Raw genomic sequence first — 27,115 nt, 5'->3', positions numbered from 1 at the left:
GCCGAAGTCGGCCCCTTAACCGACTGAGCCACCCAGGCGCCCCAGAAACTCATATACATTTCTTAATGTGCCTATGCACTAAGGCCCCTCTTCAATGCTCGGCTCAAGAAATCAGATGACCATAGCTCTGAGTGTTGCCGTGAGGCACTCAGTGAATGTTAACGAAAACAGATTTATAAGACAGTTTTGTGGCATTTGTCTCTCTGAGGTTGTGTTTAAGGAGAAACTTTTGAAATAATGAGAAGGTGGGGATACAGTAATACTAAAAGAGGGCCACAATTCCTTATTCGAATCCCCTGCGGCCAGATGAATTCCAGAATCGAGATATTTTTTTGGGTTTCTGGGACGTTGATGTGGTGACATATTACGTGTTACTTAGCACTCCCAGCAGGGCGGCAAAATGCTGCTACTGATTGTTCAGCACAGCGTAGGCATGATAATACCAGGAGGGATAAATAAAGACTATAAACAGGCTCGCATCAATTCAGATCATGTTTTACCACCAGCGGAGTTTTTGTTAAACTTTGGTAAAAACTGAGTTTTCAGCGCTTTATGGATTTCAGAGCCATGGATCTCCATTCATGGGTGGCCCCCGTGGGAGTGACTGTCATTGAGTACCTATTGGAATAAGCATGGCAGAGGGGTGAAGAGCAAATTTTAGCTTTACCTCCTTGTCTCCATGTGACCTTGGGAAGGCTACTTAAATTCTCTGTGCCACTGAGAATTTAAGGCTACTTAAATTCTTAAATTCTCTGCGCCACTGTTTTCCTCATCAGTAAGTGATTTAACTTCATTACATAACTTCTGTCTGAGAAAGGCTGATAACAGTGCCTGCCTTCTAACGCACACAGAGAGCAGTTTGCTATTATATTAGGTCACCACGCCCAGACGTTTACATCTATTCTTTTTAACTCTCAACAACAGTTATGTCAGGGAGAGTGGTTTTTATTCCCGGTTCACGTGTGTACAGGGGGCCTTATTGAGAGCACTGCGCTCAGTGCTGCACAGCTAGCAGGTGGCAGACACAGCTTGGGATCAAGGCTTCTGACTCCAGAGCCAAAAATTCTTCACTTCCTTGTTCCTTGTTGCCTCCGGCCAGCTCGTTTTGGGGCTGCCGTGACTTAAAAATTTTTCGGGAATAAAATGGATTCTTACTTATAGGCTTAGACTGTGGTTTGATATACAGCCTCAGTGTTGACTTGAAAAAATGAATTTCCCAAATCCTTCTAAGCTGGTGACTTTTTGCCATTGGGAAGGCTAAAGAAAACTTGAATAGCCTTGAGTGGCCTCGTAAAATATATGTTTATATTGAATTAAGCTGGCTATAACAGAGGAGAATGTCGGCACTAAATCTGCTTAAGCATTGTGTGTGTGTGTGTGTGTGTGTGTGTGAGAGAGAGAGAGACAGAGAGACAGAGAGAACCTGATTCTTACACCCCAGAGGGCTAAGGGGTCCACACTGGCTCTCTGCGAAAGGAGGGCTTACTTGCCTTGAAGGCCACATGGCGGTGTCAGACAAACCAGGATTTCCCTGATGTCCGTCTCTTCCTCGAGGGATGTTCTTTCCTGTTCGTGCATTTCCTCCTACAAGCCTAAGGCTCTGTTTGAGCTGGCCAGAGCTCTCATTGAAATCCTTTCCCCATTCCCTCTCTCAGCTCCCACCCCTTCCCTCCACCGAATTCCCCACTGACATAACTCATGTTTGCTGGATTATTTGAACGAGCATTGTCTTGAATTTTCCATCACCTTCTTGTTAGCGTAATCTAGTTCAGACCTATACTGAAAGTCCTTGAAAACAGCTTCATTGAATTACCTCTTCTCTGTCTGACTCTAGCACAGCTGGTCTCAAACCTGAGTGCGCGTGGAGTCCCCTGGGGAGCTCCTGTGAACACTCAGAATCTCAGGACATCTCTAGAGAGGATGATTCATTGAAGGCTTCAGAATTTCTGTAGAAAGTTTGGGGACAAAAACCATGTTGAAAAACAGGGGTGCTGGGTGGTGCATCTCACAGCTGGGCTGGCAGTGTAGGCGCTCTGTTTACACTGCTGGTTTATTTTGGGGGTGGCTTTGGAGTGGTGCCCCCCACCAAGCAACCTAGGTGCTCTTGACCCTAATGGAGCAGGTATTGGTACGAATTTGCTAGAGCGAGGGGAGAAGAAAGTAGGAAAGGCTTTCCTTGCTCCTACCCACCCAGAACAGACCCACCCCAGAACTCATTTTTTCTCGAGAAGGTTTGGGAGGAACCACAGCCTCCTAATTCTTCATCGTGCTGGGGTTACAGTGAGAGTTGAGTATGCTGCCCAAAATATGGAGAGTCTGACAAAAACTGCAACGGAATCTCAGTGAGTGGATGGAAGGCAGTAATTTCTTTGCCAGGACGGTAGGATAGCCCACTTTCTGGCTTTGCTGATACCGGTTTCATCACATTTTTCAACTTGGAGCCTCTTTTGTAACAGCCAAATTGTGAGTTTTGTAGTTCTTTCGGTATTTCTGTTATTAACTGGTCTCACAGGTTAATGGAGTCACTTGAGTGCATATTTTTCAAGCTAGTTGAGTTCATAGAATGGCTGCCTATATCACACTGAATTTTTCTGGGAAAGGGACCACAGCCTTATGTTGTTTGTAGACCGATGTCACTGAGAGGTGACCAGTGATCATTTGACTCTTCTTGGAACAAAGACTTATCAGTCAACTGTGCAAGGAAATGCTGTGTGCCCCAAATTAGCCCATTGCCCTGTGACCCCGGCAGATGAAAGATGGTTACAGAGATCCTTCCAGTCGGCTTTTTTTACCGCTGTTTTTACTTTGTGTTACTGCTTTGAATGGACGCAGTTACTCATTGGATTGAATCTTTTGTATTGATGGTGGTTCAGTAACTTACCTGAGAAGACAAAGAAGGTGGGGGAGAGGCAGCTTTGAACTCAGGGACTTCACATTTCTGTTGTATCTGGTGGCTGTCTCATTTCCAAAATGATCGCTTCAGCACCGCTTTGATGGCCAACACCTTTTCTCTTCCCGTAGGATGTAAAGAACAGAAGAAACCCTCGCCTGGTTCCCTACACCCTTCTAGATGACCGCACCAAGAAGTCCAACAAGGACAGCCTCCGCGAGGCCGTGCGCACGCTGCTGGGATATGGCTATCATCTGGAGGCGCCAGATCAAGATCATGGTATTTGGGTTTTCCTTGCTTCCTCTTGGGTTGCAAAATTGTGTAGTAGTTCTTTAAAGCCAAATAATTGACTGAAAGGAGGGGAACGTACGAGATGGAGTCCTTCAGGATGTAATTTAGTTTGTAATTTAGGCCAGTAGTTGGAGCATATTTTTTTTCCTGAGGACACGAAGAATTAGGCTCATCTCTCAGTAGAATGTCTTAGGACCACAGTGATTCTGCAAGGGGAAGAAATGGGTTTACCTTCCCAGAGAGTCTGAGGTTAATTAACCCTCAGATTGCCCCTGTTTCCATCCCACAGGCTTTCCTTCAGCTCTCCTTGTTTAGTCTGTGGGAGTAAACCCATAGCTACTGTCTTCGGAACCTTCATTATTTTTACTCATACCTATAGACACTATTCGTTAATTAGTGCAACATTTTGCTTTAAGGTGAGCACATTAGAGTAAGCACTCAAGAAATATGTGTTGAAGAAATAGATTTTCAGAGGTTTTATAAAGAACACATTCCCCTTAAATAATACCTTTCAAGAATATGGTTTAAAATGATTAGTTCCTTAAAGCTTTGCCTGAAGTCTGAGTTGGTGTGAATATCCATATTTTAAAATTGGCAGAAATGAAATAAACTGTGCGTTTCCTTATAGTGGCTATATTTTTTGATAGAAAGTTTTTAAAAATGCATCCTAAATATTCTCTGATGACTACTATTTTCAGTGTAATAGCTGCGCAAAGATGTCCAGACCATAAATAGTAATAATAGCTAATGATTTTGCAGTGCTTATCAGGTACAGCAAATGTTTCTAAGACCTTAGGCAATTACTTACTCCTCACAGTAGTAATCCTGTGTGGATGGTTTCTCCCACATCCTGGCCAAGAATTGGTAGTGAGTCTTTCTGATCTTAACCATCCTGATAGATACAAAATAGGATCTTATTAATAGTTTTAATTCTCATTTTCCTCAGAGTAATAGTGTTGAAATTTTTTCTTGCACTTATGGGCCATTGGGATAAGTGTTTTTTCAAATCTGTATCCATTTTTAAAAATTGGGTTGTTTTGTCTTCTTTTTATTGAATTGTAACTATATGTCATTGTAAATATTTGTACATACATGTAGATTTTCTGGATATGGAGACTGTGTCAGATATTGGAAATAACTCCTCCCAGGACCTGAGTTGTGCTTCCATTTTCTCAGTGAAATCTTTCAAAGAGCAGAACATTCTTAATTTTGATGAGGTCCATTTATGATTTTCCCTTCATGGTTATATGTTGAAATCTTGAATAGGTTGAAATCTTGGCCTGTGCAAAAACAAAGATTTTCTCTGGTGCTTTCTTCCGGAAGTTTTATGATTGTAACGTTTTCATTTAGGTCTATAATCTGAATTGATGGAGTGTTATTTGTGATGGGAGACTAAGGTCGAGGTTCATTTTTGTCCAGATGGATCTTCAGCTGTCTCAGCACCATTGGTTACGACAAATTGTCCTTTCCCATTAAGTTACCTTGCCACCTTGGTCAAATCTCTATTGACCATTGTGTTCTATTCATCCATATGTCTATCTTTAAGTCAGTACCACACTGCTACCTTTGTTATTACCACCTTATAACAAATCTTAACATCAGGTAGGGTAGGTCCTCTAACTTCTTCTTTAAGAGGTTTTTCGGGCTCCTTTTTTCTTTGCATTTCTTTATAAATTTTAGATTCCAGTTGTCAATTTGCTTTTGTTGGGATATAGTTGGCTTTATAGGTCAGTTAGGGGAGAATTGACATTTTAATAATATTTAGTCTATCAGTTCACGAACGAGACCTATCCTTCCATTTATTTTGGTCCTCTCTAGTTTATCTACCACTTTCAGAGTAGAGGGATTGCCCATTATTTTTAGAGGTATCTGATATTTTGGAAACTATTATAAATGAAATTAGTTTTCATTCATTTCATCTTCCAGTTGAAAGATGAATATGTTGAATATGAGAAACACAAATGTTATGTATATGTTGATATTACATCCTGTGGTCTGGCAGAATTTATCTTACTTTTTTTCCTTTCTCTTTCTTTCTTTCTTTCTTTCTTTCTTTCTTTCTTTCTTTCTTTTAGGATTTTCTACCTACATAACCATGAAGTCTCCCCCCAACGCCCCAAAAAGTTTTACTTTTTCCTTTATAATTATCATGCCTTTTTGTCTTTTGACTTATTGAACTGGGAAAGAATTACAATGTTTAATAAAGTGGCAAGGGAGATTATTCTGCCTTATTCCCAGTCTTAAGGGGAAAATTTTCATTGTTTCATCATGAAGTATGGTGTTAACTGCTCTTATCACCATGAAGAAGTTCTCTTCTCTTCCTAGTTTTCTGGGAGCTTTTATCATGAATGGGATATTAAATTTTACCAAATAATTTTTTAGCCATTTATTGAGAAGATTATGTATTCTTCTCCTTTCTTCTGAAAATACTGTGAATAACATTGATTTTTGAATGTTAAAACAAGGTTACATTTCTAATACAACTCTCCTTAGTCAAGGTGTGTTATCCATCTTTATATATACCTGGATTCTCTTTGCTATTCTATGAAGGATTTTCATATATAAATTCATAAGCAATGTCTAAATTTATATCTAAATTCATAAGGTATGTCATTTCCTTTCCTTGCAACATCTCTTTGTTAGCTTTTGTTATGAGGGTAGTCCTGGCTTTGTGATACAAATTAGGAAATGTTCCCACTGTTTTCTGAATTTGAGATAGTTTTGTATTATGGTTTACTGAAATGTCGTATAGAATTTATCATTAAAACCATCTGGACCTATAGTTTTATATTTTAGGAAAGGTATTTGATTATGAATTCAAATGTCTTTAATAGCTATGGGAGATATTTAGATTTTGTTTCTTCTTATGTCAGTTTTGATAAGTTATGTTTTTTTCAGTAAGTTAGTAAATTCACAAATTTCATGAATTCGGTAAATTCATTTAAGTTGCCGTATTTATTGGTGTAAAATTGTTCTAATGTCCCCTTATTATTCCTTTAATGTTTGGAGGGTCTGCAGTGCCACTTCTTTCCATTTTTGGTATTCACAGTTTATGTTTCTCTATTTCTGTCATGGTCAGTCTTCTTAGGGATGTATTGACTTTACAAACCTTTCAAAGAGTGAATCAATCTTAAATGTATTTTTTGGAGGTTAAACTTTTTGACGTTTATTTTCCCACATCACCAATCTTGGATTATTATGAGTCACTTGTCACAATTATGAGTGGCTTTGCATCACGTCTCCTCAGAGAGATGGCACTGTCGAATGACGGTGACGTCCTGTGGACAACTTCATTCTTTGATCAGTGTTAGAGCTCCTGGTTTCACAGCCCCATGAGCCCCCTTTGCAGTGATCTATTAAATGTAATTAAAAAATATTTTTGATGTTTATTTTTTGAGAGAGGAGAGAGACAGAGAGACAGAGTGTGAGCAGGGGAGGGGCAGAGAGAAGGGGAGACACAGAATCTGAAGCAGGCTCCAGGCTCTGAGCTGTCAGCACAGAGACCAACACGGGACTTGAACCCACGGACCTGAACTGAAGTCAGACACTTAACCAACTGGGCCACCCAGGTGCCCCTAAGTGTAATTTTTAATGAACAACTAGGTATATCAGGCATATAAATATTTACTAATAACATAGCACTATGTTAACTAGACTTGTAGTGATCATTTTGCAATATATATAAATATTAGATCATTCTGTTGTAATATGAAAATAATACAATGGCATATATCAGTTACCTTAATAAAAAATAGACAAATAGGCAATATATGTAAATAGTAAGGGAAACTGCATCGATTTAAAAACACATGAAGATATTTCATATCTCCCTAATCATTAGAGAAATGCAAAATAAAATATTTATAGGTTTATATCCAACAAATTAAAATAATTAGAAAGCTATATGATACCATGTGTTGACATGGATGTGACACAATGGGAACCCCGTGCATCTCAGTTGAAAGTATAACTTGGCAAATTTGTTGCGTGAAAAGCTTGTATTATGTAGAAACCATGAGTATGACCCAGCAAATGGCACACTTGGGTGTAGAAACACTCATGTGTAGGTCTAGACACAGGTGTGGAGGAATGTGTTTATTGTAGCATTATTTGTGATTGTGAAAGCTGAAAGAATCCTATGTGTCCATCTCTGGGAAATGTTGATAGATAAAAATAATAGAAATGTTAAAACCTAGCATGCAGCAATTCAGAAGCAGTGATCATGAAGAATGGAACAGAGCAGGGATACAATACAATTAATATAATTTCTGAGTACCTTACCGCTTACAAAAACACAAACCTGTCCAAGGCAAAACAGCATACACATTGGAGTGATGCCAGTGGTGGACACGGAGTGAGGAAATGCATTTCAGGATCAAGGATTAGGGAAAAGGAAAAAAGTAATAGAGGAGACTTACACAGTCCAACAGAAAAATATAAATGACATGAATAGTGTAGTGTCTTAGCTCCCCAACACATCCGCATACACACACACACACACACACACACACACACACCGTAAAGTAAAACAAAGCACCAGATTAGACAACACTCTGGCACATGGGAGCTGGTTAAAAATATCATGGTACATTCATATGATGGAATATTATGAAGTTCTTAAATATAATGAAGTGCCGATAGGAAGCAATCTCAGATGTATCATATTAAGGTAAAGTAGCAAAGTCCTGAGCTCTGTGAAGAACATGGTACTATTTGCATTATAAAAAAGAATATATGTAAATGCTTGCATATGCACAGTCTGACTCTGGAAAGACACAGAAAACAATGGTAACAGTGATTGCTTCCAGGAAAGATAACCAGATAGCTGACAGACAGCTGTGGGAGGGGAGATTTACATTTTGCTGCATATCATTTTTAAAAAAATTTTGTACTCTATTTGCATTACCCATTCAAACAAACAAAAGAAATGCACTGTTTAAAAACTATATATGGTTGGTATCCAAGAGGGGGAGTCCGTTTTACCCTGTACAAGATGTGCAGTATATGCCACAAAAAAATAATCAGTGATGATTATATTTTAAAGACATTATCAGTCAAGGGCATAGTCTGTGTCAGTTACATCTGTTGTATTCACTTTTATGGATAACCTTCTTTGGATACTGCATAAGATGTTATCTTTATGACATATAGTTTTACACTATTTACAACCATAATATAATTTTATCTTCTTAACACCCTTGTGAGGCAACGTATTGCTACCTTACAGTTGCCTACTTTCTTGTGACTTATGTGAATTTCAAGGAGAAAGGGAAGGAGTTCACGTTTATAAAATCCATGTTTGGGTTTCATGTTACTTCCATATTTCAAGTCATCTTCATGTCCACTTGACTCTAATACATAGTTATTGAACATCTACTCTGCCCAGGTCTGGGGATTCAAAAATGAATAAAACAGTTTTTGCCCACAGGTAGCTCTCAGGGTAGGCAAGGAAGATAGACTGAATTGTCCACACTACTATATGGTGTAAGTGTTAACGCTCAAGTATCATAGCACAGAGGGTTTAACTCAGCTTAGTGATGTCAGAGCAGTCTTCATAGAGGAAGTGTATTTGTTATCTATTGCTGTGTAACAAATGTCCCCCTAAAATTTAATGAGGCAGCGAACATTTGTTATCTCTGTGGTTAGGAATTTGTGAGTGGGTTAGTCAGATAGTTCTGGATCATGGCCTTTTTTTGAGGTTTCTGTCGAGTTGGTTAGGGCTACAGTCATCTGAAGACTTCAGTGGGGCTGGAAGATTTGCTTCTAAGAACTCATTTGCATAATTATTGGCCAAAGGACTCAGTTTCTCTCTGGCTGTTGGCCAGAGACCTAAGTTCCTTGCCAGCAGACCTCCTCAGAGAGATGCTTGAGTGTTTTCACAGAGCAGATGACTTCCCCCCGCATGAATAAGACATAGCATGACGGGGAGATCTCAATGCCCATTACATTTACTTCTGTCGTATTCTGTTTGTTAGATGTGAGTCACTTAAAGAGCCCGCACTCAAGCCCACACTTTTTGAAAGGAAATATGGCAAAATATTTGTAGTCATGTTTTAAAACCACCTACTTTACCTACTTAAAAGTAGGCAAAGCAAGGGTAATATTTAGAAGGATGCATAGGAATCAACCAAGTCCCGTGTATTCCAGGCCAAGAGTATGGTATGTAGAAGAGCCTGGAGCCACAAACGAGCATTACACATGGGGACTTCAGTGTTGCATAGCTGAATTTAGAGTTTGAGAAGTGGCAGGAAATGAAGTAGAGGAGGCAGAGATTGAAAAAAAAAAGATTTTTCTATTTAAAAAAAAAATAAGTGACTCTTGGGAGAATGGGTTGAATGTGAACAAGAGTGGAGGTGAGGACAACAGTTGGGCGGCTACACAAGTGATGTTGAGGAGTATTGACGGCCCGAGCTTAGGCAATACTGTGAATAGAGACAATAGGGCAGAATCGTTTGACATTTAGAAGTAGAATCGGCAGAAGGACAAAGCGGGTGGCAGGGATGGTTTCTGGGTTGGTAGATGCCAAGTACATCCACATTCACAGGGAACACAGGATTCAGAGCAAATAGAGGTGGGATTTGGGGGGAGATTCCAAGTTTAATTGTAAACACTTTGAGTTTGAAATGCCTGAGAGACCTAGACACTACCATGACTCAGTTCTGGATATAAACATAAAGCTGAGGCTACCGCAAGAGAGGAAGAAAGGATTAAAGAGTAAATATTTCTTTTTTTTTTAAAGGGAGGCATTTGGACATTTTTATATGCTAAGGGAAAGGACCAGCAGAAAGTGGGAGGTTGAAAATAAAGGAGAAGAGCTGGATCAAGTGTAGCCTCTGCAAGGGCCAGGGGTGAAATCAGAGCACGGAGGAAGGGACCAATCTAATATAATAGGGAGAACACCTGCTCCCCTAAATTTAGTGTGAAAGAGGTAAGGATTAAAGAGAAGGTAGAAACCTATGTTCACGGAAAATTAGGATGAAACACAGGGAATTCTTGTTATGTGCTTACTGTTTTCTGTTGAAATAGAAAATGAGCTTATTTGCTAAGGGGCGAGAGTGAGAAAGGGCTGGACTGTGTCAGAAGACTTGAAGAGAACAGTGAATATTTGCTGGAGGTAGAATTCTAGGCTGGCTTTTTCTTTTTCCTTCAGCACTATGTATATGGCCTCCCGTTGCCTTCTGGCCCCCATGTTTTCTGATCCGACACTGGCTGCTACTCTTATTGAAGATCCTTGCATGTGATGTGTTTCTTCTCTCTTGGTGCTTTCAAGACTTTTTGTCTTTCAGTAATTTGATTATGATGTGCCTAGTTTAGATTTCTTTGAGTTTATCCTACTTACATCTTGTGGAGCTTCTCAGAACTGTAAATGAATGTCATCAAATTTGAAGAGTGGTCAGTGTTTCTTTAAATATTCTTTCTGTCCTATTCCTCTCTTCTCTTGCTGAAATGCCCATTACACATGGGTTGTCACACTTGATTGTATCCCAAGGGTCTCTGAGGCTGTTTATTTTTCTTCATTCCTTTCCCATGCTGTTTTCCATACTTGATAATCTTGGTGGATCTATCCTTAAATTCTCTGATTATGTGTTCTGCTAGTTTAAACCTACAGTTGAGCCCCTCTAGTGGATTTTAACTTCACTTATTTTACTTTTCAGGAATTTCTGGTTTTTTGGGTTTTTTTTTTGTTGTTGTTTTTTTAATAATCTCTGTCTCTTTATTGATAGGTTCTTTTTGGTGAGGCATTGTTCTCATAATTTCCTTTTGGTCTTCAGACATGGTTTCTTTTAGTTCTTTGGACATATTTAAATGAGCTAATTTTTGGGGGTGTGTAGGTGGCTCAGTTGATTAAAGCGTCTGACCTTGGCTCAGGTCATGATCTCATAGCTCATAGATTTGAGACCCGTGTCGGGCTCTGTGCTGACAGCTCAGAGCCTGGAGCCTGCTTCAGATTCTTTGTCTGCCTCTTTCTCTCTCTGCCCCTCCCCTGATTGCTCTCTCTTTCTCCTCTCTCAGAAATAAACATAAAAAAATTTTTAAAAATAATTAAATAAAATAAAATAGCAATTTAAAATCTTTGTCTAATAAGTCCAGTATCTGGGCTTTCTCAGGGACAATTTCTGACTCCTTTATTGTCCCTGTAGGAGACATACTTCCTTGTCTTTTTGCATGTCTCTCTATTTTTGGTGAGAATCAGATATTTTAAATAACATAATATAGCAACTCTGGAATCTCCCCTCCCCCATGGTTTGTTATTGTACTTGTTGTAATTGTCGTTTGTTTGTTCAACGGCTTTCTTAACTAGCCTTGTATATTTTGTTTTCTTTGTCATTTGTAGTCCCAGGAGCCTCTGTTTCATTAGCCTCATGGTCAGCTAGTGATTGGACAGAGACTTTCCCAAATGCTTGGCGCTTTTAAGTCTCCCAGTCTTTGTTGAGGGAGGGGGTCTGTGTGCATGTTGAGACATAACTCCAACACACAAGCAGGCAGTCCTCACCTTAGCCTTCACTTACCGCTTGTGTGGAACCTTGAGGTCCCAGCGGTCAGAACTCAGGACCTTCTCAGGTCTTTCTGAACACGAACACACACACACACACACACACACACACAGCCCTGGGTGTAAGCGTGGCTTTCTGGATTCCCAGGATTACACTGGAAGTTTTCACAACCTACTAAGGACATCTCATTCCTCAGCTCTTCTTCTGAAATTTTCTTTCGGTCAGCGTGTTGGTTGCCTCACTGTTATTGCCACATCACGCAGCTGCAGTGTTAAAAAATTGCCTCTGATTATTTTCAACAAATGCCTTTTGGGAAATGATGGTTTGCATTGGGCCAACAAAGTCAGACCAGATAAAGAAAAGCCTTGCAGTGGGATTTTCTGACAAACTACTGTGAAGGGAAAATAATGACAGTTATCTGTGAATTGGGCTTTGGAGGGTTTCCAGCTCCATTCTGTTCCCTCTAGAAGCTTCTGGGTTCCTGATTTACACTGTAATTGAGAGGCCGTTGATTTCCACTGTGCCACATACCTAGCAAGAAGGGGATATCACTAACATAAGTTAAAATACCAGTAAGCCTGCTGCTGTCCTTACAAACATTCATCCATTTTGATCGAGTAACACTACCCAGATTTTTGCCAGACTTTGGTTAATTTCCAGAGCTCTGAAAAAAAGTTGATTTGGACAGTTTTTTCCAGTGTTGTCACTGCTTTTATGGAAGAGGATTTTTGGAGGTCGTCACTCGGCCATTCCTGCTGATGTCACACAGCAATAAAGATGAGACATGGCTGTTTTGTGGGATGGAAAAGAGAGCTAGCTGCAAACAGATGAAACAATTGCAGAGAAACATTAATGATCCAGTTGAGATTGGAGACTATGAGGTGGTAGTGGTGCCTGCCAATCTCTTGTTTGCCAGCAAGGGCAACAGAGCACGTATAGATGTTGAGAAGAATGAAGAACCCGAAACCAGGCAAAGATTGGGGTGAACAGCAAATAAGAGAAATAGGGCCAGGAAATCTAGAAAGCTATGCAGATAGGGGCACCTGGGTGGCTCAGTCGGTTGAGTGCCCGACTTCAGCTCAGGTCATGATGTCACAGCTCATGAGTTCGAGTCCCATGCCAGGCTCTGTGCTGACAGCTCGGAGCCTGGAGCCTGTTTCAGATTCTGTGTCTCCTTCTCTCTCTGCTCCTGTGCTCGCTCTCTCTCTCTCTCTCTCTCTCTCTCTCGCTCAAAAATAATAAAACATTCAAAAAAATTTAGAAAGTTATGCAGATCAGGAAGGGAAGCCCAGGAAGAAGTTAATGTGTTTAAAAAGTGAATATGTTTGCAAAGGAAATGAGAAAACCAGGAGGAAAAAGTGGTGATCGGAGGATGGTGTGGTTTCTGAACATTAGGAATTTAGAGAGAACCGTTGATCGTTGATGGACAAGGTTGTCCCCCTGAAGTTACATGAGCAAGGAACAGTGAGGCTACGATAGTACACTCCGCGGTGGAGGCTGAGACCCTGTTTCCTGCTCACCAGTGTGTCCCAGTGCCCAACAGCATGCCTGCTTCATAGTAGGGATTTGACTGATCTTTATAGAAAATACATAAGAAAGATTTGTTTTCTGATTGAGGGAATCAATAAGGGGAGAAAATGACATCTGAGTTAGGTGTTGAAGGGATCAAAATGTCAACAAGTAGAGAGTAGGTGCGACAGGGCATTTCTGCCAGAGGGCAAGCGTATCGGATGTAACCAAGCATAGAAAGAGTTGACGGATGATTGGTAGTCTAGTTAGGCTAAATTAGAGGGTATAAGTAGGTACAAAACACTATTGGTCACAAGTGAAGGATTAGGACAAAATATGGAATATCTCGAAAGCCCAGATTAAAAAAAAAAAAAATGTGGGTAGATGTGTGCAAGGAGTTCCAGCCCCAGGAAGTTTTAAAGCAAAAGCTCGATGTGTGATCACAATTTACAATAGCAGTGTAACTATGGCAACAGTGGGAAGGAACAGATTGGAGGGGGAGAGTGCTCAGAGATAGAGAGACCAGTTGGGAGGCTTTGGAAAATTTGTGATGTTCAGAACAAGGGTGGGGGAAATGGAAATTAAAAGATAGATGGGAGAGATTGTGTGGAATAAAGCAAAATCAACCTGGTGATCACTGAGATAAGATTAAAAACGTAACTGGCTATATACTGCCCTTGCTGGTATTAAAAAAAAAGCTAAGGGCATAAAACTTTAGATAAAATGGAATCTAACCCTATGCAGTTTTTTTTTTTTTTTTTTAAGTTTATTTACTTATTGTGAGAGAGACTGAGAGCGCGCATGAGTGGGGCAGGGGCAGAGAGAGAGCAACAGAAATGATCCCACGCGGGTTCCATGATGTCAGCGCACAGCCTGAAGCCTGGCTGGATCCCAGGAGCCATGAGGTCATGACCTGATTCCAAGTCAGACGCTTAACCGACTGAGCCACCCAGGTGCCCCTAACCCTATGTAATTAAATCAGGGCTCCAATTTATTTTCCACTCATCAGCAGAATGCTTACGTATTCCAGATTGAATATGAACTCAGTGGTATCTTTGGAGTATTGTTCTAAAAGAACATTTTAAAACATTTGAAAAACTAAGTTATTCTTATTGCAAGGTTTTATCAAGGTTTAAATTGTTTGATTAAACATAATACCAGGAGGCTACAAGGATGACTGGTTAATCTCAATCATTTTAGAAGTTATTATATGAGCACACTTGAAGGATTTTAGGTACATGTGAACATTTTAAAGAGACTAGCCTGCCTGCCTTCCTAGCATATGGTAAATAACTTACATTTTCAATACATAATTAGACCTTGACTGCCCTCTAGCGTCAGAATCTTCTAAAAGTACAGTTTGCAGTACAGCACGTATGGGTGCTTAGGCTCCGTTTGATCAGTCACTGCTGTGTGGCCTCTCTGTGCTAGGATCTGTGGGGTACTGGGAACACAGGATTTTCCCAGACCTTACCCTTTATCTTGAGGTCGCTTGTTAAAGGCATAATCCCTTAATTTCTTCTTCTCTGGGTATCACTATTCTTGGTAAAATTCGCTGAGAATACATCTGCTCACTGTGCCTGTTTTTAATGCCAATTATCATTATGTTCATTGTGACAATATAAGAAAATCACATATACACACTTACATGAGCTAGAATTACCTACCAAGCTTCTACGAATGTCGAGTGTTGAACATGAAGGAAAGCGTAAGAATTGCGTATTTGGAGGAACGCTCTTTGCCTTTGAGACTGGTGCTTGCCCATTGGGTATCTGCCTGGATTCCCGTGTCCAGGGCTTGGAATAGTCTTTGTTCCTAGATTCAATTTCGCAGGCCCGTGAAGAGCATCTCCTTTGTGTCCAGGTGATCGATGCCCCAGAATATGCAAAAGAAATTTCTTGCAGATTGCCTGGATCTTTTTTCTTTAAACTTCTGTAGATCCAGATTTTCATTAAATATTGGAATTTCGTCAAGAAACAGAATGCTGGGGGCGCCTGGGTGGCGCAGTCGGTTAAGCGTCCGACTTCAGCCGGGTCACGATCTCGCGGTCCGTGAGTTCGAGCCCCGCGTCAGGCTCTGGGCTGACGGCTCAGAGCCTGGAGCCTGTTTCCGATTCTGTGTCTCCCTCTCTCTCTGCCCCTCCCCCGTTCATGCTCTGTCTCTCTCTGTCCCAAAAATAATTAAAAAAAAAAAAAAAGAAAAAAAAAAAAAGAAACAGAATGCTGTACCATTGCTTCTATAAACCCTGGTTGTCAGCTGCCCTACACTAATGTGAGAAATACCGAATAGGAGCTATGGATCACACAGGCATTCCGAGGAAGATCCATGGAGGTTACAAGTCCCGTGCATAATGGTGTCTGTGAATAGCATGTGTGTTTCCATTTCAGATTGAGTCTCATCGGGGAAGTGTAGGTGCAGTAGCTAAGGTCAGGGGAAATAAAATACCAGGACTAAGAAATTCTGCATTGTTACCGTGATTGCCACGTATTTTCCATATACTGTTCCCTATTTTCATTACCTGTATTAGCGGAGAGGATTCATAGTGTTATTACCAAGGATAATTTGTAGTGGACTTTTAGGGAAATTATCTGTTATAGTTTTTATATCAAATTTGCCTTCCAACCTATTTAAGCTGATAAGAAACTTTGTTTTCATTCCATGATTATACAGTGTGCATATGAGTGTGGTCCAATGTCCTGGAAACATAAAAAGGAAAAAAGAACGTGTGAGTTTTCTAGTAGCTTAGTTTTCTAAAGAATGGAATATTTTATGCTTAGAAAAATTGGGAGTTTAATTTATTTGTGCATACTGGAACATAATGTATGATTTTATTTGAAAATATGACATAACGAAAAATAAGGATAACTACAGGATGGCTTTTTTCTTTCATGAAAATTAATTTCCAAATGTTTGTATGGATCATGGCTCATGTTCTGTATGTCTTAGATTAGTTCAGGGAGGGTTGTAACCACGGTTTAAGGAAGTCATGGATCAGTGTGCTGTTTCTTCAGGAAATACTAAGTCTGAGAATCTGACTTCCATCTTTTTAGTACTGCAATATTTAGAACTATTTTCTTTTCTTATTTTTTTTTCAGTAGGCTCCACACCCAGTGTGGGGCTTGAACTCACAACCTCGAGATCAAGAGTCACATGCTGTACCGAATGAGCCAGACAGGTGCCCATAGAACTAGTTTCTTTATACCAGTAACTGCCTTCAAGTATAAAATCTGATGATTTTTTTTCCCTCAAAAAGTAGTTTGCTGTCCTGTCTTTCAAAAACCATTGTTACTAAGTAACAGACATGAGAATTTTTTTATCTTTCACCATAGAGATGTTTCTCTCTCATTCAGGCTCCTGTCCACCCCCAACTTGAATGCATTAGAAGCAAACATTTTCCTCTTCAGAGGATTTTGTACGTGCAGTGTCCTCCATATGTTATTCTAAATGTCTGACTTTTAAACTCGATTAATGCATTTATTCTTCAGTATGATGTTTGAATGTAGTGCATGACGTGTGTGTGCACGTGTGTGTGTGTGCACATGTGAGGTACATACGTGAGCACTCATGAAAGGTGGCATTTCGAATTTGAGGCTCTTGCTGCTGGAGACACGACCCTTGCTTGGAGCCAACAAAGTCGTTAGGTATATGCGTATGGGTGTGTTTGTGGGGAAAAGATGAAACAACAAAGCATTGCTCATTCAGAAACTTAAAAAGCTTTTGAAAGCTTTGTCAATAGATACAGTTCACCTCTATGTCCTGCAATCGATGGAAATATCTTAGTCCATTGTCTCTTTATGCCAGTCTCATCTTCAGTAGACGGTCTAGCTGTATGTTTACCGGTGCCCTTTAAAGCTTATGTGGATCATGTTTATGGTTGTTGTTTGTTCCTATCAAATCCGTGGCTAAGCTGGTATTAAACTTCTGTTATTTACGATGTCTTTCCCGACTCTTAAGAGGACAACAGATGAGCACCTGGGTGGCTCAGTCCATTAAGTGTCTGACTTTGGCTCAGGTCACGGTCTCAGGGTTCATGGGTTTGAGCCCTGTGTCAAGCTCTGTGATGACAGATCAGAGCCTGGAGCCTGCTTCAGATTCTGTGTCTCCCTTTCTCTCTCTCTACCCCTCCCTTGCTCTCTCTTTCTCCAAAATAAGTAAATACATAAACATTAAAAAAAAAAAAAAAAAGGAACAGATGAGAACAAATACTTAAGCAGTACCTACTGACTCTGCCAGCTACTGGAGGCAGGGTGGAAAGAACACAGGCTGCAGCATTAGGTGGCTCCGGAATTCTGCCATTTGTCACTTGTGTGACTTTGGTCAACGTCACTTAAATGTCGTCTTCCATCTAACCCAGGTCTTAGCTGAGCTGATGGTTTATCCTTTGACTTATCAGTTCAGTGGACCCTTGTCTCCATGCCCCATTGGTTTCCTAGGGACTTATGTTTTCATGGCTGTCCTGTACTCCTGGCATTTTCAATCTATGTGTATCTTATTTTTACACACACACACACACACACATATAGATATAGATATAAATATAGATATAGATATAGATATAGACGTAGACATAGATATAGATACATAGATAGATATATCTAGATATATCTAGATATATATATATATATATATATACATATATATATATATATATGGAGTATATATATGTATATATTTGCACCACTGATCCTGATGTTGGACTCGACCCTTTTGTTTTCCCCTCAAAACTTAAACACAGCATTTGTATGTGTAGCACATTATGATGCAAATGTGAGGTACTGGAAGAGTTTTGTCCTTAACCATCTTGTCTGGGAAATCTGTCAGTGGTTACCCTTCTGTGCCATTTATCTCTTTACCTTGCGGCTTTCTCTCTGTCTTCGTCACCTCCTGGCAGCTTCTTCCTTCTCTCACATACACAAGCGTCTACTCATTTCTTGTGCACAGCAGTTCAGATCTCTTTTATTGGCTTCTTTCCGGCCACGTCGTCAAGTTCATCTCAGATTCTGTTGGCAAACCACCAAGAGGCTGGGAGGTGTTTTTCCTGCAGAAAGATAATTCCCTGCTGAACAGGGGCTGAGGGAGGAAGCATCACCCACCGTGCAGTGTAACTGAGGTTTGATAACCCATCTCTCCCTTGGAAGCCCCTTGTCTTTTCCCCTTCTCGAAGCTGGTTCCTTGTGACAGTGGCTGATCATATGTATAAAAACACTTCATACAATGTGAACCAGAGTAAGAGAGATGGTATTATTACCAACTTCACGGTAAGTTTGGTTACTGATGTTGTGTGGTGTCCTGTCTCCTCTTGCAATGTCCTATCCAGTGGTCACCGGAATCTCTTTCCATTCACAGCTGCCCGAGCCGAAGTGTGTAGCGGCACCGGGGAGAGGTTCCGAATCTTCCGCGCTGAGAAAACCTATGCCGTCAAGGCAGGAAGGTGGTATTTTGAATTTGAGGCTGTCACTGCTGGAGACATGAGAGTTGGATGGAGCAGGCCAGGTTGTCAACCTGACCAAGAGCTGGGCTCAGACGAACGTGCCTTTGCTTTTGATGGCTTCAAGGTGAGCAGACGTTGCTGAGCGCCAGACACCGGAATTTGTAGGCTCTGGGTATTGTAGGCTGCTGTGTCCCAGGCATCTACATACTGTGTGTGTGTGTGTGTGTGTGTGTGTGTGTGTGTGTGTGTGTGAGAGAGAGAGAGAGAGAGAGAGAGAGAGAGAGAAAGAGAGAGAGAGAGAGAGAGAGAGAGATTTCCGCTGCCATTCCTTTGGGTAGGGCAGTAAAATCAGGACTTTCTGGAGCACCCACTCAGCAGAAATAGTTCCAAGAAAATTTTGTCCTTGTAATCTCAAAACATTTCCCCCACAGGGAAATTCAAGAAGTAAAACATTGCTACCCAAAAAATGAATCATCCTTATCTATCAGAAGTGTTAAAATGCATATGCTAATTAAAAATACATGTACTTTGGAGCGCCTGGGTGGCTCAGTGGGATAAGCTTCTGACTCTAGATTTCAGCTCAGGTCGTCATCTCACAGGTCATGAGCTCCAGCCCCGTATCAGGCTCCGTGCTGATGGCTGGAGCCTGCTTGGGATTCTCTCTCTCCCTGTCTCTGCCCCTGCTTGCACTCGCTCTCCCTCTCTCCCCAAAATAAATAAACATAAAAAAAAACTATTAAAATGCATACACTTTGACGTAGCAATTCCATAGAAGAAATTTATCAATGATAGGTAAACACATTTAATAGCCACAAGAATGCTGGAGACTGTTGTTTATAATGACAAAAAGTTTTCATTTTCAGCATTATTAGTAATATTTCTTAAGGTGGATGGAAGCTGGTCATGTGCTTATTTTATTATTTACTTACACATTATATAAATGTTTAAAGATTATTTTATGTACATAAATTATTTAAAAAGTAAAAAAATAATATGTATATGAACCTAGCCACAAGAGAATGATAGTCATTTTTTGATTGATAAAATTATAGAAATTTTAGTCTTTTCTATTCTGTGATTTTCTTCCATGAATTTACATTCCTTTCATATGAAGGGGAAAAGCTATTTTTAATTAAAAGGAAAGTTAGAGTAGATAAGCAATCATGAGGAGACTTGACATTTGAGTACTGAGGTAGGCATGAGTGGGACAGCATTTCTAGGCTAGAAATTAATAATGTGTCTTCCAGGGGACAACAGACCCACTTTGTTGTGAAACACCACATTTCCTGAACCTGTTTTTTATTTCAGATAGAATATCTAAACACTTATTGAAAGCTAACACTTTCTGAAATAAAATTTTTAAAAGTAGAGTGTATTATACTTGAAAATAATCATATCATTACTTTACATTGGTGACTATACCCCCTGACATATCAGTTTGCAATGAAGGCGACGATTGAGGGGAAAATGAGAAGATTTATCTGACAAAATAATTGATGTAACTAATTTTGATCCCATAAATCAGTGGAATGTACTTACAGATTCACAAGTCACATTTATCAAAAATGTGTTTGAATTGTATTTATAATGTGAAATTTCACCTCTGTATACAAAACATTGTTGGCACATTTCATTTTTGGTGTATTATTTCAGTAAACATCCTAAGAATATTTTTAGGTTTGATTTGGAGCTTTTTAAGTTTTAGTATATCTTGAAATGCTTCAAGATGTCTGTTTTGTTAAAGTATCCATGCCATTGGTTCCAAGGAATGGAATTTTATTTTGAAGTAGACGAAAACTAGAATGTCATTTTCAGTGATAAATTCTCAGCTTTATTCTCTACTCCTAATTCTTTGCATTTTGGAGGAATGGAGAAAAACAACCCAAATCCTGAGAAGCATTCATTTTAGTGAGAAAAAATAACCTCTAAGGACACAGAGGTTGGTTTGTTTGTTTTAAATAGAAAGTGTGTCGGGTTTGATTTTTAAAGTCATCGTTCCTCAAAGTAATGACATAGCATTTGGGTTGTTCTTCAAGATTCCATAGCATACAGTGTTAATCAAAGGGACGTAGAATTCCCAGGCACCTCCACATCGCTTAGGGTGTGTGACCCGCTGGTGCGTGGGGTGGCACTGAGCCCTTCCTCCTGCTGTGTTACTAGAAGGAGCTGCTGTGAGTCCTACCAGTAGTGGTGGGTGGGTGCTGTTCTCCCGGCTCTGTCTGTGACAAGAGACTCTTCTGTCCCTTAGGCCCAGCGGTGGCACCAGGGCAACGAACACTATGGGCGCTCTTGGCAAGCGGGCGATGTTGTGGGATGCATGGTGGACATGACAGAGCACACCATGATGTTCACACTGAATGGCGAAATCCTTCTGGATGACTCGGGCTCGGAACTGGCGTTCAAGGACTTCGATGTTGGTGACGGTAAGTGGCCTTCGGGTTCGCAGCACAGCGAAGGCGACTGTTCTAACGTTTCATAAGCAGCCATCTTCGACAGTGAGTGAGCAGATGAGTTGCAGCTGTAAATTGCCAGGGTGCCATATGGCTTATTTGATCAGACACCCTTGAAATTACTTTAGCAGAAACACTACCTCTCCTGCTTAGCTAGGATTTCAATAAGGCAGAAATGGCTTTTATGCATGTGAATCAGAAAATAAATGGCAGGCAAAAGGATAGTTTTCCACAAACGTTAAATTTTCATTTAGAACTTCCCCGTTTAATCAGCTGCTTATAGCTTCTTTCTGTTCATTCATTTCACAAAAGTGTAATGAGGACCTGCCACATGTCAGTCCCTCCGCTGGATGCTGAGATGACAAAGATTAATAAAACGCTGTCCTGTTTTTATGTAGATTACAGTATACCGGGGAAGTCAATACTCGAATAATTTCTGTTCAGTGGGGAAGCTCTAAATTGAAGAAACGCAGAATGTTCCATGGAAGCACAGTGCAGGGCTTTGAGGTGACCTTGAGCAAGGTTGTGAAGGAAAAGTGAAAGCCCTTTGGAAATAAATGAAAAATTCATTCTTCAGAGCTGCCCTTCCAGGAAGTTGGCCACTGGCCGCCTGGGGTTATTTGAATTCACGTTAATTTAAATGAAATAAAGTTACAATTGAGTTTCCCAGAGGCATTTGCTCCATTTCAAGTACTCAGTGCCCCCCTGTGGCTAACTGGTGCCTCTCCTGAACAGCTCAGACTTAGAGCCTTTACATCATCACAGAAAGTTCTTTTGGATAGTGTTGCTCTAGAGCCTGTAAGCAAGACAGTACTTAACAAAATACTCTACAAATACCTCATTTTAAAATGAGCAAACACATTTTTCTTTCAAAATGGCTTTGGGATATAACTTATTATTTGAATATATATATATATATAGTCATGGATTTTAAGAGATATACCTCAGTCGGTATTTTTAGGATTTATAAACCGGTCCCTGATCCTCAAAAGTTATCCAGTTCATTCCTTGATTTAAACTCTATATTCATTCATTCAACAAGCTTTTAATTAAAAAAAAATTTTTTTTAATGTTTATTTTTGAAAGAGAGAGAGAGAGACACAGAGTGTGACAGGGGAAGAGGCAGAGAAAGAGGGAGACACAGAATCCAAAGCAGGCTCCAGGCTCTGAGCTGTCAGCCCAGAGCCTGATGCTGGGCTCAAACTCATGAACCGTGAGATTATGACCTGAGCCGAAGTCAGATGCTTAACCGAATGACCCACCCAGGTGCCCCTTAAATTTTTTTTAATGTTTAGTTATTTTTGGCGGGGGAGAGGCAGAGAGAGGGAGAGTCAGAGAGAGAGACACACACAGAATCCAAAGCAGGCTTCAGGCTCCAGGCTCTGAGCTGTCAGCACAGAGCCCAACGCGGGGCTCAAACCCATGAACTGTGAGATCGTGACCTGAGCCCAAGTCTGACGCTTAACTGACGGCCACCCAGACACCCCATCATTCAACAAGCTTTTGATCAGGCACGTCCATCATTTCTCAAACACAGATTTGTAAAAGTAATAGGAATCTTATTATTTTATAACTTAATTTCTGTTTTGCACACGTGTATCTCTGGGTGGAGAAACTGGTACTCTACCGACCCATCACCCATCTCCCTTTCTCTGGGATTATGTTTATGACTGCTAATGTATCTGGGGGCCAGGTGGGAGAGGGGCTTCTTCTGTGTTATGTGTCTGTACTGGCCAGTACCATGGGTACGACCTGAGATTTTATTGTTTAATTGGTTGTTATTTAATAATTGTTGCATACTATGCCTTCCTTCATTGGAAGTAAATGCCTGTTTGAGTTCTTTTGTTAAATTTATGCCACATAAATCTATGTGTAATGTTAGAGTTATAAACCATGTGGAATGCTCATCCATACTGTTTAAGCATGTAACAAATGTTCATGCCACAGCACCGTTGCAAAGACCAATCACCATCGTGGTGATGAACTGGACTGAGTGAGTCTGGCTGGCACAGTCATGTAAACAGCATTTTTGATTTTACACCTCATAGCATTTCAAAATTTTTTTAAATGACTTGAACCCTATACTGGTACATCAGCTGTAGAGTTAATACAACATTCTGATGGATTATCTGAAAATTTTATGGTGCATATCGTTGGGCTTTTGTTGGAGGTGTTGGGGAGGTATCTTTTGGTCTCTAAGGCATGTTGCAAGTTTCATGTAGCCATGATCATTAACGATTAACATTAACAATTAGCAAGTGGTCATAATTCTAGACTTTCTTCCATAAAATGGAGTTTTATGCCTATGACTTTAAAATACTTTTTAGAGTGGAATTTTCCATTTCTCTCTCAATTATCTTTGCATAGCTTACTAAATAGGAAATTCGATGGGTATGCTCTGGGTATAACGGGAGACCCTGAGATGGGCTCCTTAATTGACCCACCACGACTAAGAGATAGCCCTTGAGACAACTAGGGTTCAAAAGAGCAAGTGTGAAAAACCATTTATTTAGTTCAACAGATTTTTTAGCACAGGAATATGTTGTAGCTGCCAAAGCACTACAGAGCCCATCCTTGGATCCTGTCTACTCAGAAGGATAGAGGAGGGGAACTCTAACGTGTGCAGGGCATCCCCAAGCATTCCTCTTCATTGGGCATCATTAGAAGTATATATAATTCTCCCCGTGTGTATGCAGTTAACCCATCAGGAGTCATTTTTATCACAAACCATGTTGTGTATAGTGTGAATGTTGATATTCACGCTTTTACACACAGAGTTGTGGTAACCAGACACCTGCCCCTTTGCAAGAACCTGAAAGGAGTTTTGACTAATCCAGTCCATCTTCGTAAAGCCAGAGATTATTATCCCATATCCACTTTAGGACTCAAGCTTTTTTTTAAGTAATCATTTTTTATATGGAGTGTATATACTTCCTCTTGATATACTTGCTCAAGAGCCTAGTGGAGGTGATTCTTACCATGTTAGGTAGGGGACAAGAACCAGGCCTAGTAGAAATTTGAAATATATGTATTTATATTATTTATATATTTATAATTTAGATTTATGATTTATAACTAATATATATTATATTATACAATATATAATACATTACATGTGTGTATAATTTATATAACACATAATATACTTATAATTTATATTTATGTTATATATTACAAATACATATATTTTATATTATTTGTATATTATTAATACGTATTTTTTCATTTATCTTACCACATAGTTCTTTTGATTGCCTTAATAATCACTATGTATGTGTCTAAGCTCACTGTCTCTGTACCAATAAGGAGGAATTAGGATAATGGTAAAACATGCCAAAAGAAGCATGGCACAGATATAAAGACAGGTTGTAAGAAGAATGTAAACCTAAAACACTTACAAAATCTTTCAGTACTTTAGCAGCCGTGGTACCTTCCTGCAGTCTGTTGTCATAAATGGTTTTCAAACTTGTGATATGGCAAGAAATGAAATTGGAAATGATGAGAATGAGAATAAAGGGAACAACAAATCTATCATTATTTGCCGATAATACGATTATTTGTCAGACAGTAATAGGAATCATTTAGCAAGGTAGCTAAATTTCCAGGCTAGATGCAAATGTGAAACTGAATTAAAAAGAAGATACCATTTACGGTAACATCAGGTATTTTCAGTAACTAATTTTCACTCTAACCTAAGGTGTACAATACCTTTACAGAGAAAAATCACTGAGCTTTATTGAGAGATTAACTGTATTAAGAGATTTATCATATATAGTCAGCTGATCTTTGACAAGGATACCAAGACTACATAATGGGGAAAGGTTAGCATATTCAATAACAAGTACTGGGAAAACTGGATATTCACATGTAAAAAATAAAATTGGATCCTTCATCGAATTCTGGACCATACACAAAATGTTCTTGTGGCTATACACAGAATGATATTGGATGACCATACACAAAAATCAACTCAAAATGGACTAAAGACTTAACTCTAGGACCTGAAACTGTAAAGTTCCAAGAAGAAACATATGGGAATAGCTATTTGGGAGTGGCCTTGGCAATGATTTTTTTGGATATGATACCAAAAGCAGTAAAAAAAAAAAAAAAAAAAAAAGGAAAAATGGATAAATGGAGTCATATCAAATTAAAAACCTTTTGCACAAGAAAGGATGCCATCAACACAATGAAAAGGCAACCTATGCAATGCGAAAAACATGTTTTCAAGCTGTATATCTGATAAAGGGTAATTTTTTAAATTTATAAGAAGCACCTGCAACTCATTGGCAAAAACAACAAATGACCCTTTTCAAAAATGGACAAAGGAACATAATAGATATTTCTCCAAAGAAGACATACAAATGGCCCTCAGTTATATGAAAAGGTGCTCAACATCACTAATCACCATGGAAATGCAAATCAAAACCAGAGTGAGATATCACTTCATACCTATGAGCAAAAAAAACTAAAGATAGCAAATGTTGGTGAGGGTGTGGAGAAAAGGAAACCCTCATGCACTGTTGGTGAGAAGGTCAACTGGTACAGTCACTATAGAAAACTATATGGAGATTCTTCAAAAAATTAAAAATAGAACTGTGTAATCCAGCAATCTTCCTTCTGGGTATTTATCCAAAGGAATTGAAATTAGGATCTCAAAGAGATCTCTGCAATCCCACATTCATTGAAGGATTATTCACAATAGGCAAGGTAAGGAAACAACCTAAGTGTTGACAGATAAATGAAGAAAATGTGAAATGTACATACAATGGAGTATTATTCAGCCTTAAAAAAGATGTAAATTCTGCCATTTGTGACAACATGGATAGCTGGAGGACATTATACTAAGTGAAATAAGCCAGATACAGAAGGACAGATCCTAAGTACTACATGATACCATTTACATGATGAATCCAAAATAGTCAAACTCATAGAAACAGAGAGTGGAATGGTGGCTGCCAGGGGCTAGGGAAAGGGAGAAATAAGGAAGTGTTAGCCAAAGGATAGAGACTTCTAGTTATACAAGATTAGTAAGTCCTAGAGAGCTTCTTCCTTTAGTTAACTATATAGGCCTGAATTATATGTCTAAAATTTTGCAAAGAAGGTAGGTCTTATGTTAAATGTTCTTACACCACATACGTGCGCGCGCATGCACACACACACACACACACACACACACACACACACATTGATGATGATGATGATGATAAAAATAAGAGAGCAGGAGGAAGCTTTTGGAGATAACTGATATGTCTGTGGCATAGATTGTGATGATTTCATGGATGTATACTTATCTCAAAACTCATCAAATTGTGTACATTAAGTATGTATAGCCTTTGATATGTCAATCATACCTTAGTAAAGTAGTTTGTTTTTTTTTTAACATTTATTTATTTTTGAGACAGAGAGAGACAGAGCATCAACGGGAGAGGGTCAGAGAGAGAGGGAGACACAGAATCCGAAACAGGCTCCAGGCTCCGAGCTGTCAGCACAGAGCCCAACGCGGGTCTCGAACCCACAAACCGCGATATCATGACCTGAGCTGAAGTCAGATGCTTAACCGACTGAGCCACCCAGGCGCCCCAGTAAAGTAGTTTTAAAAAGAGATTTATTACTGAATAAATGAGAGCTGTATTATGTTCATGGAGGAGACAACAGCCTTAAGATATTAATTCTTCCAAAATTGATGTATGGATTCAATCCAAACATCATGCTTCATTCATCAAAGTCTCAACAAGTTTTTCACGGAGCTTGACATGATGTTTCCCAAATGTATATAGAAGAATAAAGGGCTCCAGTATCTAGATCATCATGATAAAGAAGAGCAAGGATAGGGTATATGTCCTACTATATTTATTTTAAAGGATAAAATAAATATGGATTTATTGTGAAGCTATCATCATTGAGACAGAGTAGTATTAGTGCAGGGATAAGCAAGTTAATCAGTAGGGTATAATAGAGATGACAGAACACCAGCACATGTATGGAACCTTCTATTTATTTCATTTCATTTCATTTCATTTCATTTCATTTCATTTCATTTCATTTCATT

General features: G+C 39.5%; 1 protein-coding gene across 2 annotated transcripts in view; it reads left to right on the top strand.

The window, feature by feature from the left end:
• RYR2 (ryanodine receptor 2) overlaps positions 1-27,115 on the top strand; it is a 754,822-nt gene that overhangs the window by 462,685 nt on the left and 265,022 nt on the right. For both annotated transcript variants that reach the window (XM_049646094.1, XM_049646095.1), the window contains 3 exons: positions 3,022-3,169; positions 18,532-18,740; positions 20,865-21,039. In XM_049646094.1, coding sequence (XP_049502051.1) covers positions 3,022-3,169; positions 18,532-18,740; positions 20,865-21,039 — 532 coding nt within the window. The remainder of the gene's footprint in view (positions 1-3,021; positions 3,170-18,531; positions 18,741-20,864; positions 21,040-27,115) is intronic.

Source organism: Panthera uncia, chromosome D2 (genome assembly GCF_023721935.1).
Source record: "Panthera uncia isolate 11264 chromosome D2, Puncia_PCG_1.0, whole genome shotgun sequence".
Classification (NCBI taxonomy): domain Eukaryota; kingdom Metazoa; phylum Chordata; class Mammalia; order Carnivora; family Felidae; genus Panthera; species Panthera uncia.
The sequence above is the reverse complement of the archived record's forward strand: the minus strand, read 5'-3'. Positions and strand labels throughout refer to the sequence as shown.